We start from the raw sequence: 17,584 nt of genomic DNA on the forward strand, positions 1-17,584 counted from the left end.
TCTCCCCGGTGCCGGCCGGGGCCGCCGCGGGGGCAGCGCAGCCCGGGGCCGCTTCGCCCTGCAGGGCCGGCGGCAGCCCGGCAGGCGGCAGCAGCGCGCGCCGCCGCGGGGCCGTGGCCGCTTCGCTCCGCGCCCCGCGCCGCGCTCTGCCCCGCGCCCCCCCCCCCACCCCCCGCACCCCCAGCGGTGGGGGGGGAGCTGCGCGCGCGGGGCTGCGGCGGGCGCCGGCTGGGCGCGGGGCGGGGGGGGTCACCGGAGTCGGGGGGGGGGGGTGTGGGGGGGGGCGCGGAGAAGGGTCCCGCCGAGACAAAGGCGGCTGCGGGAGGTGGGGGGGACGCAGCCCTCGTCGCGCACGAGCAGACAAAAGCGGCAGCCGCCCCGCCGCGGGGGAGTCCCCCGAGCCAGGGGCTGCCCCAGCCCTGCCGGGAGGGAAAGCAGCAGCAGGAGGAGGAGGAGGAGGAAGAAGGAGGGTGGGAGAGCGACCGCGCGGCGGGCGGGTGGGAGGGAGAGAAGCCGCTCTCCGAGCGTGAACCGAGCTCAGCGCCGCCGCCTGCCTCGCCTCTCCCTCCGTCCCTCCCTCCTCTCCTCCTCCCGCCTCCCCCCCCCCCCCCGCCGCAGACGGCCGCGAGCCCGGCCGGCTCGCGAGCGGAGTTGAGGGGGGCAAACTTGGAAGCCCCGATGCCCGCGGGGCTCCTCCCGCCGGCCCCCGCCGCCCTGCCCCCGGCGCTGCCGCCCTGCGCGGGGGCGGCCGGCCCCGCCGCCGGCGGCCGAGGCTAGGGCGGGCGGGCGCGCCCCCATGCGGGTCCCGGGCTGCTGGGGCGCGCCGGCAGGCGGGAGCCGGGCGGCGGCCGGGCGGTGCGGCTCTCCCTGTGCCGCCTGAGCGGGCGCGGCGCGGGACGGCGGCGCGGGGTGCCGGGAGCCATGGGCTATTGCAGCGGCTGGTGCACGCTGGTGGCGGTGTGCGGCGCGCAGCTGGTGAGTGGCGGCGGGGGAGGGAGGGGGCGGCGGGGCGGCTCCCCCCGGCCCGAAGGGGGAGCCCGGGGAGGAGGGGGGCGCGGGGGGGAGAGGCGTGAGGCGGCGGTGGGGGGGGAGCGGGGCTGCGTTACAGGTAGTTCGGCCGCGGCTCCGCCGAGCGCCCGCCGCAGCCTCCCCGGCGGAGTTGATCAACTCGGGCAGTTCTCCCGAACGTTGCCTCAACTTGGTGCCTGGTTCGCCTCTGACAGGCCGGTTTTTGGCTGCCCCTGTGTCCAGCGGGGACTTCTCCGTGTCTCGGGGTGACGCGCGGCTTAGGGACAGTTTGCCGTACAGGTGTGTGCCTGTCAAGTTGTTACCCGGAGCTCTTCCGCAGGTGCCTGTCGCTTTCTTTTCCCTCTTTTAGACTTACAGGCCGGTGTAGGTTAACATTCTAGCGTTCTGCCGTTACAGAACAAACCTGATTATGTATTTAAGCTCGTATATTTATACTCGCCTATAGAGCAGCACTTGTAGGCTCAGCTACCAGCCAAACTAGACCGACTTTAAAAAGTAGGCGCTGAGATACCAAACAAAGAGACTGCCTAAAAATAGATCTGCTTAGAAAGAAGGTTAGAGGGTGGGATTGTATTGTGGCACTGTAAAAGTGACTGGGCTTAAAGTTAAGAAACTAGAGAAACGTCTCTCCCTGTAATATGTACAGGAATTATTGTTATCAATTCAGATACATGATGTATACAATTCTTACGGATTGTGATGCAGTGACACATAGCTAAAGAGCTATCAATGGAATATGCCCCATTTGTTATTTTTACTAGATCGAGCGTTCCTGTGTTGGCAGAACAGGTGCTAGCAGCACCTTTGTTAAGCAATTAACCTTATACCAGGAAGGAAATAATCCATTTTACTCCACCTCTCTACCTTTTACTGGATAGTTTTGCTGAGAAAGTGTTAGTCAGTATCAATAGCAATAAGCATTGTTGCCAATCCCTCTCCTGCAGACAGGTACTAAGAGAACTACAGCAGAAAAAAACCCAGTAGCTTTCAGGGACCAAAATCAGTAAAACAGTATATAGAGAAAGGAAGATGTGTTAGCAGATCAGAAATTCAAAATACCGTTGGTCTTTCTATTGGTTCTAATCAACCCTTAATCCTTTTGTATTGTGGAAAACATTTTATTTGTATTTGCTCTTCTCCACATAAGTTATCTGATTCTTTGTAGCTGTATGTGTCTTAGCAGATGCGATTTTTTCATGCACACTGTCTAAAAAAAAGAATCTCAAATAGAAGTAGTGAATCTTGAGTGGAATTGTAGGAATGTAACCTTTTCCAGGAATTTGGAAACGTAAAATTAGTCACTGAAGTTTTTCAGTTCTTCCGTTTATGTTTCAGTGACATACTTTTTTTTTTTTAATAACTTTTATAGATAAAATGTTGGTTTTTGTTTTTGGGGTTTTTTTAAATGCATTTGACAAACATGATAACTATGGAATGTGCTAAGATGTTAAATTGCTATTGTTTTGAAAGTCTGTGAAGGAAAACATATTTGCTAACTCATGGTGACAAAAATATGTGCAAAACTAATAGTAAAAGCATCAGCAGAAATGCCCCATAGGAGTGTATCAGCAGGTGGATGAGCAGGTAAGCTTATGTAGAATTATAGCATTACTGTAGGCTTTCTAAAAGTGGCTGTAAACTACAGGATCATGTGTATATATATATTTTAAAATGTAAATATTATATTCTGGAGTAGCTTAAGCAAACTTTTAATGTATTTTCATAATCTGAAAGCACACTTGGAAGTTTTTACTGAGGAAGAAAAGGATGTGCTAGCAGCAACATAAACCTCTGAATCACTCTTGGCCTATGTAATGATGGGTTTTGATAGGTTCAAAGCAGGAATAATCACTTACATGAAAAAAAGTAGTTGGGAATGGAAAAATTAAAATTAAAATTGTTTGTCACGTTTCTTCATGTGCCATATACCATGAGTTCATGTGCCATATACAGGCCATGAGTTTTAAGTCAAGGAGACTTAAATATCCTAAGCAGGCCTATGGTCGATTGATCAGTTGTAGCTGCTTTTTTAGGTAAGGGCAACCTAAAGGAGCAAATGCTGTCAAGATTCATCCTTATATTAGCAGCCACATTAACGCAGATGCAAATCAAAAACCAAGAATGAAGAAGTTATCCCATCTGAGCAAATGGGAGTGGGAAGCATTTCTACAATAATAAGCATACTGTGAAAAAATTGTAGAAAACTTTTAATGTGAAGATCTCTTCTTACTGATACTTGAGTTTCAGTTTTAAAATGGTCAGGTTTGAAGCAGAAGGCTTTTGTTTCAGGAAAAAAATTATAAAAATAAAGGTTTCTTCCATCTCTGCAGAGTTAAGGTGTGGTGATCTAATTAGTCTTTGTAGGCACTGTACAATAAAAAATATTGAGAGATATTGCAGTTCATTAGAGAAACTGTTGCATATTGTACATCGATAAATGATGTGGGTGTTGCACATGGATAAAAAGGGTGTTTGTTTCAAATACTGGTGCAGGAGTAGAGCTACGTCAATTTCAGAGACTCTGCGCAAGGAGCATTATTGTCGTAAATGCATTTTAAATGCTTGGAGCTAGGACAACATACTGTACCGTCAGATTATCAGAACACTCAAAGAATGTTTCTGCTCTCAAGGGCATACTGATCATTGCTCCCCTGCTTATTAACATACATATACCTTCCTGTTTGTACTCTCATTTGTACTATGGAAAATAACCTTTGACAGCTCATTTTCCTCTGTATTTGTAGCCAATGGGAAGAATTAACAGCAAGTAAGGGCTAATTTTGCTGATGTTAGGAGCAAGGCATTGCCTTCTGTATACAAAGCTAATTATCTCAAAACATCTCTTCTTTATTTAAGATACTAATTTTTGTCTCTCTTGTCCTTTGTCCTTCTGAAGAGAACCCTGGACATTAGGGGCACTGCTGGTTCTTGTTGTATGTCAACCATCCTGGTTGCATTGAAAGAATTCTCTGCTATTGCATTTTGTCCTTTAAACCTCTTTATTTTTGGGTGTCTCTCTTTCTATTAATAGTTTACATCAGTGAGACATATATCTTGTTGCTTAGACTTTTTAGTAGCAAGAACAGCAAAGGTGAAACTGCCAAGATTATTTTGCTTTCTGGAAGGCTTCAAGGGCCCAATGGAAACTGGTCTGAAACTTTTGATGTGTCCCCTGTTGCTGCTTGGGAAAACTTGGAGCAGTGACAAAATGGTAGAAAGAAATGCATGTTTTCAACTTAGAAGCTTTCTTCCCACGTGTAATAATGAGAAAGGGTAACATTTCATAAGGAAACTTCAAATCTCCAGAAAGCATTGCCTTATTGTTTCTATCCATCAGGCAAAGCTTGACATACTCGCAGGTCTAATTGTATGGTAGATAATGCAGCTTTTGCACTGCCTTCTCTGTTTCCGTCTGAATTTACTTATGCCTGTTCTTTAATATACATATATATACACATATATATTTAAGTAAATTGTAATACAGTTCAGCTATTCCAACTAAGTATTAAAACCTATATAAAATTTGTAGATAAACTTTTCTGTTAGTGATTCTGGGGTATTCAGTCAAATGCTCTAAACAGGCATGTGTTATAATAGTGCAAACTCTCCGATTTCTGAAAATAGGTATTTTTCAGATGTGTCAGTGTGGGGTGTTTGCAGTCTCTCCTTTTTCTTACTAAAAACTCACTGTTTGGGGCATAAGTGCACCCACACACAACCTGGGTGTACCTCTGTGACAATTAGAGTTGCAGTTCTGGCTTAAGCCAGTTGCAACTTTCACTGAAGCCAGTGTTCCAAGTGTGTCGTTGTGGCCAAGCAGAACGACAAAGGCACCCAGACTTGGTTGCTTTTTGAAACAGAGGCCCAATCTTTATTGCTGGAAAAGAATTACTACTTCCCAGTTTGTTTGTATCTACTGCATTTCTTCTGTGACTTCTGATGTCATGAGAGATGCCTGTAATTTATACTGAGCACATGATATAAGATTGTTCTCTTTCAATTCTCACATGCATTGTAAAGCAGTGATACATGTTACCCCACGGAGCAGAGCTTTGGTTCTTGGATAAAACATCTACCTTAGTGATCAGTCCTGTAAAGTTTTGGGTTACCTTTTTTAAACATGAATAGCAGATATTCTTGTGTTGGTAAGATCTAGTCTAGATAAAAAAAACTTCCTATAAGGTTTAGCCCAGTTTAATACCATGAATATCCTTGCTTGGGGAAAAACTCATGTTTTAAGAGTTGCAGGGTGAATTGTCTCTGGACCTTCAGGGAGTGAGGTTTGCCAGATTAGAGCTGAGATCTCTCTGAGGCAAAACCAAAGGCATTCACACCAGATACTCCCTAGGATTAGCTACTCTGCAGTCATTTGTAATAAAGAACATATTTTTGTTAATATAGGCTCTTACACCATGCGCATCCCCAGAGTACTTTCCAATAGCACACCAAACCACATAACTATGTAGCTTTTTTTTTTTTTCATTTTTGGTATAGAGAAGTGGCAGTGTAATTTTTGATGTTTGATTTTAATTGCTAGGGTTTGAGGAGGGTTGTTTACTATATCTGTGTGTGTGTTTTAATTGTGTTTCATTGTCACTGTTGCCGATGGTTTTCAATTGCAGCTTTAGGAGAGAAGTGCCTACTGTGGGAAATTCTGATGACGTGTATATGTTCCTGTATTTTCTGCTAGCAAAAGGGGAATTAAAAAAGTGGGCTTTCCATGTGGAATGGAAAGTGATGTTGTTACTGCTCTTAGCCTCTAGATCTGTAAGTTTATTGACCCTGAGAAAGAGAGTAGAAAGAATTAGTTTCTGTGGTTTTTTGATAGTACGTATATTTCAGTACTACTTTTGAAATCGTGACTGTGCCAACAGCTTGTGTCTGTGCCCTTTTAAAGTTCTGCTTTTTGCTTTGTTTCAAGTTTATTGGGAAATAAAGTGAAACTCTTAGTTTCATTGTATCTAAAACTTTTGTGATCCTACTAGCAACTAAAATGGAACAGTCCTGTGACCAGCAGACTTTCAGCAGGTGTATTTTAGAAAGCTGTCGTTTACTATTAAGGAGTAAGTTTTGATGGTGTTGCTGGGAATATATAAAACAAGGACTTGATAATGAATTCAGAGAGCTACGGTCTTGTTACTATGAAAGAAATATGTAGCAACCTTTTTAGGTTTAAGTGAGACCTTGGTAGAAAAGTAAACACTCTCTTCTGTTTTTGAGAGAAAATACTGAGGATTCATAATCAAACTGGGTTTTTTTTCTGACAAGTTGAGGACCAAAAAATAAGTACGAAAAATAGATGTCAGAGATAACCATCCATTATGTCATTTAATATTAGTGGATTGACTTTAACTATTAATGGTATGTTATGTCTTTTCTTCACAGAAGTGTGAATGAATAATATTTGTGAATAACTAATCATGCACTTCAAGAAAAATAGAATATATTGTTTTAAGTCACAGGGGTAAAAGATTTCAGACCAGTTGACTAACAAGTCTAATTCACTACTTTTTGAAGCTTAACTCCTTTAGAATTCAGTGAACAGACTCAACATTCAGATAGTGTTGAGTCAGATGGGTAGGAGGGAAAGGTTTGAATAGAGAGAAGAGGAGCTGAATAAAGTAGCTGAATATATGGACCTAGAATATCTAGCTAAGTTACTTTTTTTTTCTTGTATAGCCACGAGGCAAATCTTTGGCGGTAGGAATTAATTTCATATTGACAGAGATTTGAGCTAGCACCTTGAATGATGAACAGCAGGTGTTTTTCCTTTTTTCTTTTTCTATTTCTTCACAAAAAAAAGCACTAAGCAAGCATTTTTGAAAGACACTAAAAACTCTATGTTGTCACTGGAGAGAAATCTGTCATTGTGTAGTCAATAGAAAGGAAAATGTCTCCATTGTAGAATGGTTCAAAGCAGAAATATGTTTTGAGTTGGTACTGACTGTACTGTCCAGGCTGAGGTGTTGGAATGTACATAAAGTAAGCTCCACATGTAAGGCTTGTAAACAAGTACTTGGTGGTGTAAGTGGATTTATTCCAGGAACAAATCTAAATCCTGTTGAGGTCTTCACTATGCCCTGGTGCATCTGACGGCGTAGGTCTAAACATCTTGTTTCTGCTAGCATGAAGTTTTGAGAAACTTCCCTGAGCCCAGGAGCTGGTGAGATTTAGCCAATATCTGCTCTGGAGACTGATGTCAGTGCTCAGTGAACTATCTGGATATCTCCATACACTCCATACTGTCTTTTTAGTCCCATGGTTTACTGAGCTCGAGAGGTTATCCAGGGTGTACAGCACCAAAAGAGACAGCTATGCCCAATGGCATTTTGTAAGAAAAGGCATGTCAATTGATTTCTCCAGGATTTAATTAAGTGTTTGAATTTAAGTGACATTTAGCAGAGAATAACGATAGTGAATATTATTGCATTTGGGTCAGGGGAATGGTGTTGATGGTCTGACTGAATCAGGATAATCTCTCTAGGCTCCTCTGTGGATAGAAGAGGGACTTCTTCAGAGTACAGAGTGCCTAGCATGCCATTTCCTTCCCTAAACCGCCCCTTATAGTTGTGTCTTTAGTAAAGCAGTCCTTCAGCTTGAGGCTTTTTGAGAGGGCAGGGGGAGAAAAAATCATGGATCCATTGTATGCTGTTTTGCTATCCATGGTACTTACTATTTACATTTTCCTCTCTTGCATTTTCACTCATATTTTTACTGAGGACTTCTTGATTTGAAGGATGGTCTGTGATCTGTAGATTGAGAAATGCTGATTTGGAAAGGTATTTGTCACTTCATTGACTGCAGAAGGAGAAACTAAGGGGCCTGATTTCACCAGAGCAAAGTCAGCGTTTGTGCGTGCTTCCCTTAAGATCTTTAAGAAACTAAAAAAAAGGGAAAAAGATGACAGTGCTTTCTGGTCTTCTATAATCACTTATTGATGCTATAATCAAATTAATAAAACCAATTTATGCTCACTTTTTGGTTTTCAGGTAATTTTCTGTACCTACCAACAGGAGTGAGGAAGATGGAGACCACTGTAAATAATGCCCAGTCATAAAGAGTGTGCTGAAAGTGTAATCATTTTAGAGCATCAAATAATTAATTGTCATCCAGATTAATTTTTTTTTCTTGTTTTCATATTATGGTGAGTGAAAGAGAGGAGCTGTTGAGGGCTACCTGACTTGTAAAGGAGAATGGGCACAGTAGCTGAAACAACATTTTCTTGTCCCTATGGCAAATAAACATTTCACAGTTTGTTGTTTTATCCCCTCTCCTTAGATGTATATGTACCAGCTAGATGGCATCTGAGAATTCTTTTAGCATTTTATCATTTTATAACCCTCTGCAAGAAATGACATTTGGAAGATAAATTACTGATTTCTGTGTTCACTAAAAAGTAAACATGCATAGCTAATAGTTCTGTTCACTACAGATCATACTTATGCATTTTTAATAAAAACTTGATTTTAATTCATACATAACTTATGAGAAATGTTTATCAGTTTAGGGCTTTGCTGATTCCCTCTTAAATGCTTACATATATCCAGATACTTTGAAAATGTTTTTCATTTGAGGCTCAGATTTACTTTTGTAAACAAACTTGCTTCTCTTCTGCCTATGTAATGATGTAATGATGTACTGTGTATAGGAAATGCTGATTATTGTACTGATTGCTGAAATCGGCAAAAGAAACATTTATATGACATAAATGAATCTTAGATTTTTTCCTGTGCTTTCTAACATCTGGGCTTAGTTTTTGGGTTTTTTTCCTGATTTTCTAGTGACAAGTTAGCAGTTCATGAATGGAAATGAGAACAGCCTGTCATATCCTGTATTCATACAAGAACAGATTGAGAACTAGTTTCTTTACTCATCTTTTCTTATGAAGGAATTCTCATAGGAAGAGTTTCGTAAAAAGGCAATGTATGAGGTTAATTCTATTATTTCTGAGAGTCATGTTGAAATTATGATGCTTGTCATGTTTATATGTCATTTCACCTTTCCGAAGGCAAAAATGCAGGACCATTTGTAGGTGGTGGGAGAGATGCATGCTGTCTTATTGAAGCATGTAATGAATAGACTGTGAACCCCCTTTCCCTTTCCATAGGCTGTGTAGGGATCTTTGAGTAGCTGCTCAGTTGAAAATGAAACTCCAGTCTCTCTTCTGCATGCACCTTTATTTACTTCATTACGTAGTTCAGCCTGCTTATCACTGGTGGCATCTTTGTACTAAAGACAATAGGATGGACTGTGAAACTCTTATTTTCTAGAATTTAGGCAGAATAAACATAAGTGATGCATAACATTTCTTCTGGATGAATGGAAGTTGTGCTAGAAGTCTAGAACAAGGTCAGAGGGATGCCCCTGTTCTCCTGGAATAATATGTACTGTTTGAGTGATCCCGCAGTAGTGAATGAAATGAGTCCACACAAAGCAGATAGTAGGAAGCAGTACAGGATGTTGAATCTCAGGTAGTGACTAGTATTTGTGTAAGAAACTTAACTGACTTCAGATGTGGTGTAATTCCTTTCCAGGTAACTTGCACCATGGGTCAGTTTACTAATTAAAAATTCCTTTAAACTTCTTCATAGGCTGACTAGTAATTGGCCCTCAATGAGTATATTCTTGTTGTTTGCAGACAAAAAGCTTTTGTGAGGAAAGGAACATAGATGCTACGATGTCTCTTTAGAACAATGCATGGATCTTTGAAAAGACATTCTTCAATAATTAAACAAAATGTGAAGTTTGCAAATTTTTGCTGTGACCAACAATGGCCCAGCATTTTTCATTATTCTGTGGTCACAGTCTCTGTGGCAGGCTGTTCTATTACAGGACACAGGAACAAAAGGGAAAAAAGCCTGTTGTGTGTCATTGCTGCCTTCACAAAGCCACAGATACATAAAACTCAAGATACTGTTCATTGTGCACTTGAGCCACCAGTGACAAAAGTGCTGTGAGTACCACTGAATATCAGGCAGTCATATGTCATTACATCACTGTTCAAACTGGCAGAATGAATGATGGTAAAACAAATGAAAACTTTAACAGCTGAAGAAATGCGGAAGTCTTGTCTGAAAAAAAAGAACAGAAAACATGGATATTATTTTTGTCATTAGCTATAAAGTTGATTTTTTTGTTTCTTTTTTAAAGTCTGTTTTTAAGTTCTTGGTCACACCCATCTCGTGTCCTTGAGGCCAGATAGCTTTTGCTTTCTTTGTGACTAGCAGCAGGCACAGACAGCAGCAGCAGCAAATGGTAACAAGCCAGATGATGGCACTGGTAGTGTTAACATAAGACACGGGCTTCAGTGTATCCTGAAAACAGAGTTTATTGTCTTGGATTTTATCAAACTGAGTGCAGAGCTGGCAGTAAATTGGGTACTTGCAGAGGGAAAACCATAACAACGGGAGCTGGGTGCAGTATTTAGCAATATACCTAGTAATGCCTGTTTCTGGTACTGGCAACCTCTCAGAGTATTTGGAGGGGCTGCTGTCTGCTACAACCTTAATTTTTTCTTTCTTTCTTTTAAAATGAAAGCGATTACCCAGGAGTAGGATCATAAGGGCAAGTACAAAAGAAAGTTGTTGGCCTCAGCTGCTGGAAAAGATGGTGTGTGTTCTGCACCATGCTAAGCTATGCTTTTTCAGGTGCATAGTAAAAATAATATATGGATGCTGATAAAGTAGTATCTGTTGTATAATATCACAGATAGGCATAAGGACAATAACAAAAGGCAGCTGGTTTAGTAAGCTCCGTTTGCTACAGAAATGTGCTGTTCTTTGTGAATTGAAATAAAAAAAATGGAGGGAGAATGTTGTGGTTTTTTTTCTGGCTCCTGGCATTTGCAATCATTCTTGCTTTGCAGTGTACTTATAAAGACAATTATGTGGGTCCCATGTCAGTATTATATTTGTCATGACTAGTGGCTTATTAGGAGACAGCTGCTCTTCTCTGCCCAGCACATCTACGTAACTACCATGTCATTAATAGAAGCTATGAGTATAGTCGTCTTCTGCATTACACAGTTGGGGGATGCTGGAGCTCTCATGGTTTCAGTTAATTAACGCAGGTGTAAAACAAGGAATGAAGCAGTGATGAATCTGGGCCTATTTACATGCTTGTTCAGAGTGCAGTGCCTGTAAGGAGGCTTTGAACTTCCAGCAATTATTACTTGGCCCTTGTAACAAGTGAGCAAGAAAGGTGCTGTCCAAATGCTCAACATCTGAGTCTCAGATCACACTGAATGCCTTCATTAGAAGGCTTGATATTCACATCCTCATCAACCTAGAGTAGCCACAAGGGCCCTTGGTGTGCGGAGAGTATTTCCAAGTTGTGTTTTATGATAACTCCTGGGTCTCTCTCCGATTCCAGCAGGACTAAAAATGGGGTGACTAGCAGATTTGAAAAGCTCCTAAGACGCTGTAGTGGTTCTTTGGCTGTTGTCACTTCTGCTGAGAACTGGACCAATTTCGAACAAAGAATAATACAGAAATGGCACAGTGCCATCATAAAGCTGTTGAGAGCTAATGTAAACTCAGCCGCAGAAAACCATTTGCAATGAACAACACAAATTGGTGACCCTGCCAAATCCAAGAACATAATCTTAAGCACCACCTCTTGGCATTTTAGCTGTGGTAATGAGTTGTGTGTGAACATCCTTGAGCACTTGCTTTCCTCAGCTTAGATTTGCATAGTAGGCAGCTCAAAGTGGGTTAGAGAACGTAAGTCCATGCCTCTATGTTCCTGTAGATTTCTCTTTTGCTGCTGTTTTTTTTTTTTTGCTTGCTTTTCAAAATTTGAGTAGTTAGAAGTTCTGCAATATTTGAGGTGGCTAATTGGATTTCTGGGTGAGCACAAGCTTGGACTTTTTTTGGAAGTTGAAAGCTATTAGTCTTAAAACTACAGCGTCTCTTCCAGCCAATTTCCTTACTAATTTAAGACAAGACAGTTATACAGAGCTACAGTGATGAATGGATTGAACAGTTAATATTTGACATTTCATTTTATGATTATGCCATTTAAAAATAGCTGGCTTTTTACACATTTCTAGTATGTTTTTATATGAATGAAGAAAGCTAGACTTACACTAAGTTCCCTGTTACCTTTTGGTTTGAGATCTCTGGATGACACATTTGATAAGGGTGGGTTCCGGAAATGGGGACATTTATTTGCTGTCACAGGTGGACTGGTCGGGTGATTGAGAGAGTCTGTGGCAAACTTAAAATAAATAATAATAAAAAAAAATCATTATTAATTGAGGTATATTAAATCTCTGTAAAAGTACAAACTGGTGATACCAGCAAGTGCCAGAAAAGTACTTTATAACAGCCTTCTGTGAGGTAGTTAGGAAGATATGGTTATCATAATTGGGATACGTGGGAGATGCAAACCTTGCACTTTAACCTCTCCGGATTTCTGGAGAACTTGATTCTAATCTCTGAACCCTAGGCCCACCTGCACAATATAGGACAAGATTTTGTCTGTTCTCATAGAAGCTTCCCTGTGTTGGTAGTGCCAAGCTGTGGTTGGGATTTGGGGGAGACTGATAAGTGCATAGTCAGTGTCCTCTGTGTAAGCTGTGAACGGTGGCATCCAGGAGATCAAGCAATGGTAGCACCATTTTTACCCCAACACAATGGTGGCTGCTGAGTTGGCCACATTCTTTCAGTGTTAAATGATTTCACAGTTTCTCACCCATACAATCCAACTGGAAAGTGGAGGAGAAGGCTTGTGCTCATGAAGAGACCTGAGGCTCTGGCACTCAGGATGTTTGGGATGTCTCTGTTCTTTAATGAAGCTTTGTAGCTTAGAGCTTTTATACTGTTTATTTTGAAGACGTGAAATTTGTTGAAAGGAGTGAGCTGGGGCTTGCTTGCTGATGGAAGGGATGGGTAGTCTTCCAGGAGCATTTCCATATAAAGTGTTGATGAATGAAGTGATCCCTGGCAATTCTGTCTTCCTAATGGTGCAGACCTTTCTTAGAATGGTGCAGGTTTGTGCTGCCTCTTACATAAGGTTCAACCTAAACCCAGTTGACTGGTGTATTGACGGTGGGTAACTATTAATTACCACTAAAAGTATTTGCTCTGTATCATAGCCATTCTAAAATTTGCATAAGGTCAGTATGCTAATGCAACCACACAAATCCTTTCAATCATCAAATTTGATAGAGGTAAAATGTGCTTAGTGATTATTTTTTAAAAGGTTAAAAAGTAAAGATGATTTATTTACTTCAGTTGAAATTCAGCAGCTCTTAGGTTAAGATGAGGGACAAAGAAAATACATCTCTAGAATTATGTTATACTTGACAGGATATTGATCAATAATTGTCTCAGCAGGAGCTGAGGGTGAGTTGAAAAATAATTTTACAAGTTTACATAAACATTTTTGATAAATACTTTCTTTGATGTTATTCGCTTGCTAATTTCATGAAGAAGGATGTTTTACACTTTGATGCTTTTCCTGGCCACCGTGAGTAGTTCTACCATAAGGAAGTTGGCCTTGAAGAGGGAAAGTACTTTTGACAGACATTTCACAGAATCACAGAATGACCTGAATTGGAAGGGACCCACAAGGATTATTGAGTTCGACTTCCATACCTGCATAGGACAACCCCAAAATTCATACCATGTCCAAATGCTTCTTTAATATTGTTAGGCGTGGTGTCATGACTACTTCCTTCAGGAGCCTGTTCCAGTGCTCCACCACCCTCTGAGTGATCAACCTTTTCCTAATACCCAATCTGAACTTCCCCTGGCACTTAATAGCCACTTAGGGAAGATACGTGTCTATGAAGTTCTAACAGGAGTACTTGTATTTGCAAAATATCATATAGTTTGTTTCTTTAATAAACCCTTTCTTCTTTTGTCTGCTTTTGTCTCCCTGTATTGCAGAAGTAATACAAGCTCTTTCACTAGCTAGCTAGCGTAATCCTAAAGGAGGTGGTTCTCATGCATGTTATTGGAGGTATGTGTCGTTCTTTTCTACCTCTTTCTTTATTTGCTGCCGTACTTTCCCATCCATGCAAGCACCTGAGAGGAATCCCCATCAGGTGCCTCAGTGCCCAGGCTGCTTATCAAGATGATGGAGGCAGGCAGGTGTCCCTAGGGAAGGAATTCATTGCTCTTTGTTAGCATTTAGTAAGCTTAAATTAAGTGCTCTAAATTATGGTCTGGAAGAACCAGTTATCTCTACCAACTTGATACAGAATATCAAGTCCTAAATTAGAGGCCTAAAGTACACAGAATATCTATGTTCTTTCTGCCTCTGTGCACATCTGTTGTATACTTCTTTGTGCTAAGTGTAGAGTAGTTTAAAACAGGGACAGGGTTTTTTAAAATTTTTTCCTTTCCCTTTTCCTCCCTGCTATATTTGCTTTCAATGCCTTCATCTGTGTAATCAGCTGTGCAACAGCACAGGCAGGCTTTCCTGATCAGGCAGACCTGTGATTTGCCTTGACCAGCTGTAGCACCCTAGTCTCTTGGTGGCATGCTGACAGAGGATCTGGACAAAAAAAGACTCTTTTGCAGGGGCTGTTATTACTTTTTCTGGTAGATGCGTGATGGACTGTGCTGCTTCTGAAGCAGGCCAGGTCAAAAGCAAAGCAGAGTTGAAAGTTAGAGCCTCACAAAATTCACATACATACATGGGCACCTGCATGCGCTCTGTCATTACCAGATTTGTAGCATCTCCTTATGAATCTTCACAGTACGTCAAGCAAAATCAAACAAACAAAAAAACCCCTCTTTCTTCAGACTTGTTTGTGTAATAAGATAGATCTAATTGTAAACAGGAAAGCTGTAAAATAGAGTTAATAAAGTTCATCCTTATAAGGACTATTTATCCTCATAATAGTGACTGAGTCTCTGCTTTTCCAGAGCTGACAGGCACTAATGGAATATGTGAGAGTGGTTTTCTTTCATACCCTCTTTTTGTCACTGTATCTTTTCACTACTTATGTCCTTCTTGAAATGTCTTGGTAGTAAGAAAAAGTAGATAGAATGACTACTTAGTTTATATTTGCTGTATTAGCTTCCCTTCTGCTGCTGTTATGAGGAATATTGCTTATATAGGTATAAACTAAGCTGTATAAGCAGCAAGAATTGCCTACTAAGCAGCTGCTATATAAACATGAAGTGTTTCTGGATGGAATCACTCTTTGTTTCTTTCATATGTATTTATGGATTCGTGAATCTTCGTGGTTGCAGTTAGTCAGTCATCTGTTTGATGATAAGGCAATGTCTAGCCAAAAAAATCCACCTACATTTCACTGGACTGTCATCTTTATTCCCACTGTAGTTAAAAATGTGAGCAAATATCTGTTCTGCTGCAGCAAAGCATGAGAGAAAAAAAGTCAGAGAGGTTCCCCAAAAATGCTGCACATCTTGGGGAAATGTATTTTTAGTGAAAGAAAATCTATTAACAATGCATGAGTGGAATGACAGTAGGGCTAGTTGAATTCAAGAAGTACAGTTAGGAAGGTAAGAGCTGGTCCCTGATGTAGTAACAGAACAACCACAAGATGTGGGGATAAAGGAATGGGGAGAAGAGATGGAAAGAAGAGAATACATAATAGATAGAACTGATTTTGAGTTCTGGAAATTTAATTTTCTCCTAGACCGGCCAAGCTCTTTTTATACTGCTCTGGAGTCTAAAAGGTCAAAACGAGTAACAGTTTTTCAAGGACTCATGTTTCAGATGATATAAAGAGGTTTAAGAAAACATGCCAATTTGAAATGTTAAATTTGCTATATGTATACATATACAGGAAATGGACGTGTGTTTATCTAATAGGAAAAAATAAATTAGTATGCTCAGCAGTATGTAAAGATGGCATATTTAACATCAAATTCATATTTAAAAGCAGTGATGTATCGGGTACTGCAGGTGTAGTGCAGTGCATACATCATGACATTCAATATATCATGGATTTGTGGGCTTTGTAAGAGAAAGTCATGTACCTCTACAACTTGAATTGGAAAACTGGGCCTCTTGGAGAAAAGATTAGTAGGTGTAGCTTAGGCACAGGCAAAGTCTTAAAGAGTATACTGAATAAAAGGTATGTATAAGCAATGGATTATACGTCCATTTTCAGCTCAGTGTTGCAACAAAGGAGACAGCAGCTTAAGCAAATATGCCTGAATGAAGTCATAGCTCTGAATGTGTGCTGTGAACTTTTAAAATAGAATCCTGTTGAATTGAATAGAGTAATCTTCTCCTACGCTGCATGGGTGGTACTTGGGACTTTAGGAGAATGGATGATAAATCTGATACTAATGGAAGTATATTAGAAAGAGAGATGAATTTCTCTTGATGCGTGTGTCACAGGTGAATTTGTCTTCAGTAGACCTACGAGCTGAGTAAATGATAAATGCTTCATATTTATGTCATTGAAATAAATGGGAAAGGTCAGTCATTCTGCCACTTCCTACTATTATTATCAATGCTAGAATACTAATTTGAGAGGCAGAGGAAGGAGAGCATAGGAAAAGAAAAAGTAATCTGGGTAATGAGTAGATGTGTAAGACTTAGGACTCTGCTGGGAACGCCAAAATACAGAATTCCTCTACAAAGCTGGTATAAACTCCAAAAGTAAGATGTAGACTATTCACTGCTGGATCTTTCTGATCAGGGATCTCATTGGTTCTAGCTGTTCTTTAGAGGCTTTAGAACGGTAGCCTGGGGAGCAGAGAGGTCTGTAGAGACAACAGGGATGGACAAACTGTCACATTCAGACAGGGCTGTTTTGTCATGCCAGAAACCAGTAATGCTAGCCAAATACTCAGCATTTCAGTTCATTCTGGTCACTTGTGGCTTGCTTACCTGAGAGAGAATCGGTTGAGCCATTTGAGTGGTATGCATGGAAAAGACCGTGTTTTTAGCTTATGCCTCCAGCAGCAAGCACACACATTTCAAATTCATTTTGTAAAAGGCCTTAAAAATGTGCTTAGGCCAATAATATAAAAGTTGTAGCCTGGTCTGTAGCTTATTTTGAATATATTTCGAAAGTCTATTAAAATTTCAGCTTAACCTCAGATTTTATAAGAAAGAAATAAACATAAATTTAGGATTCCGCATAATGTCAGGGAGATGATTTTTTATTCATAAATTGTATAAACTCTTCTACTCTGCCCTAGTGAGGCCACATTGGGAGTACTGTGTCCAGTTCTGGTCTCCGCAACTCAAGAAAGACAAGGAACTACTTGAGAGAGTCCAGCAGAGGGCCAAAAAGATTGTTAGGGGACTGGATCATCTCTCTTATGAGGAGAGGCTGAAAAATCTGTGTCTATTTAGAAGAAGAGAGGATACCTTATAAATATCTAAAAGGATGGGTGTCAAGAGGATAGAACCAGACCCTTGAGTGGTGCTTAATGACAGAATAAAGGGCAGTGGGCACTAACTGAAACACAGGATGTTCCACCTGAATGCAAGGAAAGACTTCTTTACTTTGAGAGTGACAGAGCACTGGAACAGACTGCCTAGGGAGACAGTGGAATATCCTTGTGGAATCTGGAGATACTCAAAACCTGCCTGGATGTGCTCCTGTGCAGTCTGC

General features: G+C 41.1%; 1 protein-coding gene across 3 annotated transcripts in view; it reads left to right on the plus strand.

The window, feature by feature from the left end:
- Nucleotides 1–783: 783 nt before the first annotated feature.
- Nucleotides 784–17,584, plus strand: part of NKAIN2 (sodium/potassium transporting ATPase interacting 2) — a 538,479-nt gene continuing 521,678 nt past the window's right edge. The window contains exon 1 of one of the 3 annotated variants that reach the window (XR_011336973.1): nucleotides 784–975. Coding sequence is in view for 2 of the 3 variants with exons in the window: in XM_069851805.1 (XP_069707906.1) it covers nucleotides 922–975 (54 nt within the window). In the remaining variant the exon portion in view is untranslated. The remainder of the gene's footprint in view (nucleotides 976–17,584) is intronic. The other 2 variants (XM_069851805.1, XM_069851804.1) reach the window with 2 other exon arrangements.

The sequence above is a fragment of the Phaenicophaeus curvirostris genome, chromosome 2 (genome assembly GCF_032191515.1).
Source record: "Phaenicophaeus curvirostris isolate KB17595 chromosome 2, BPBGC_Pcur_1.0, whole genome shotgun sequence".
Lineage (NCBI taxonomy): Eukaryota > Metazoa > Chordata > Aves > Cuculiformes > Cuculidae > Phaenicophaeus > Phaenicophaeus curvirostris.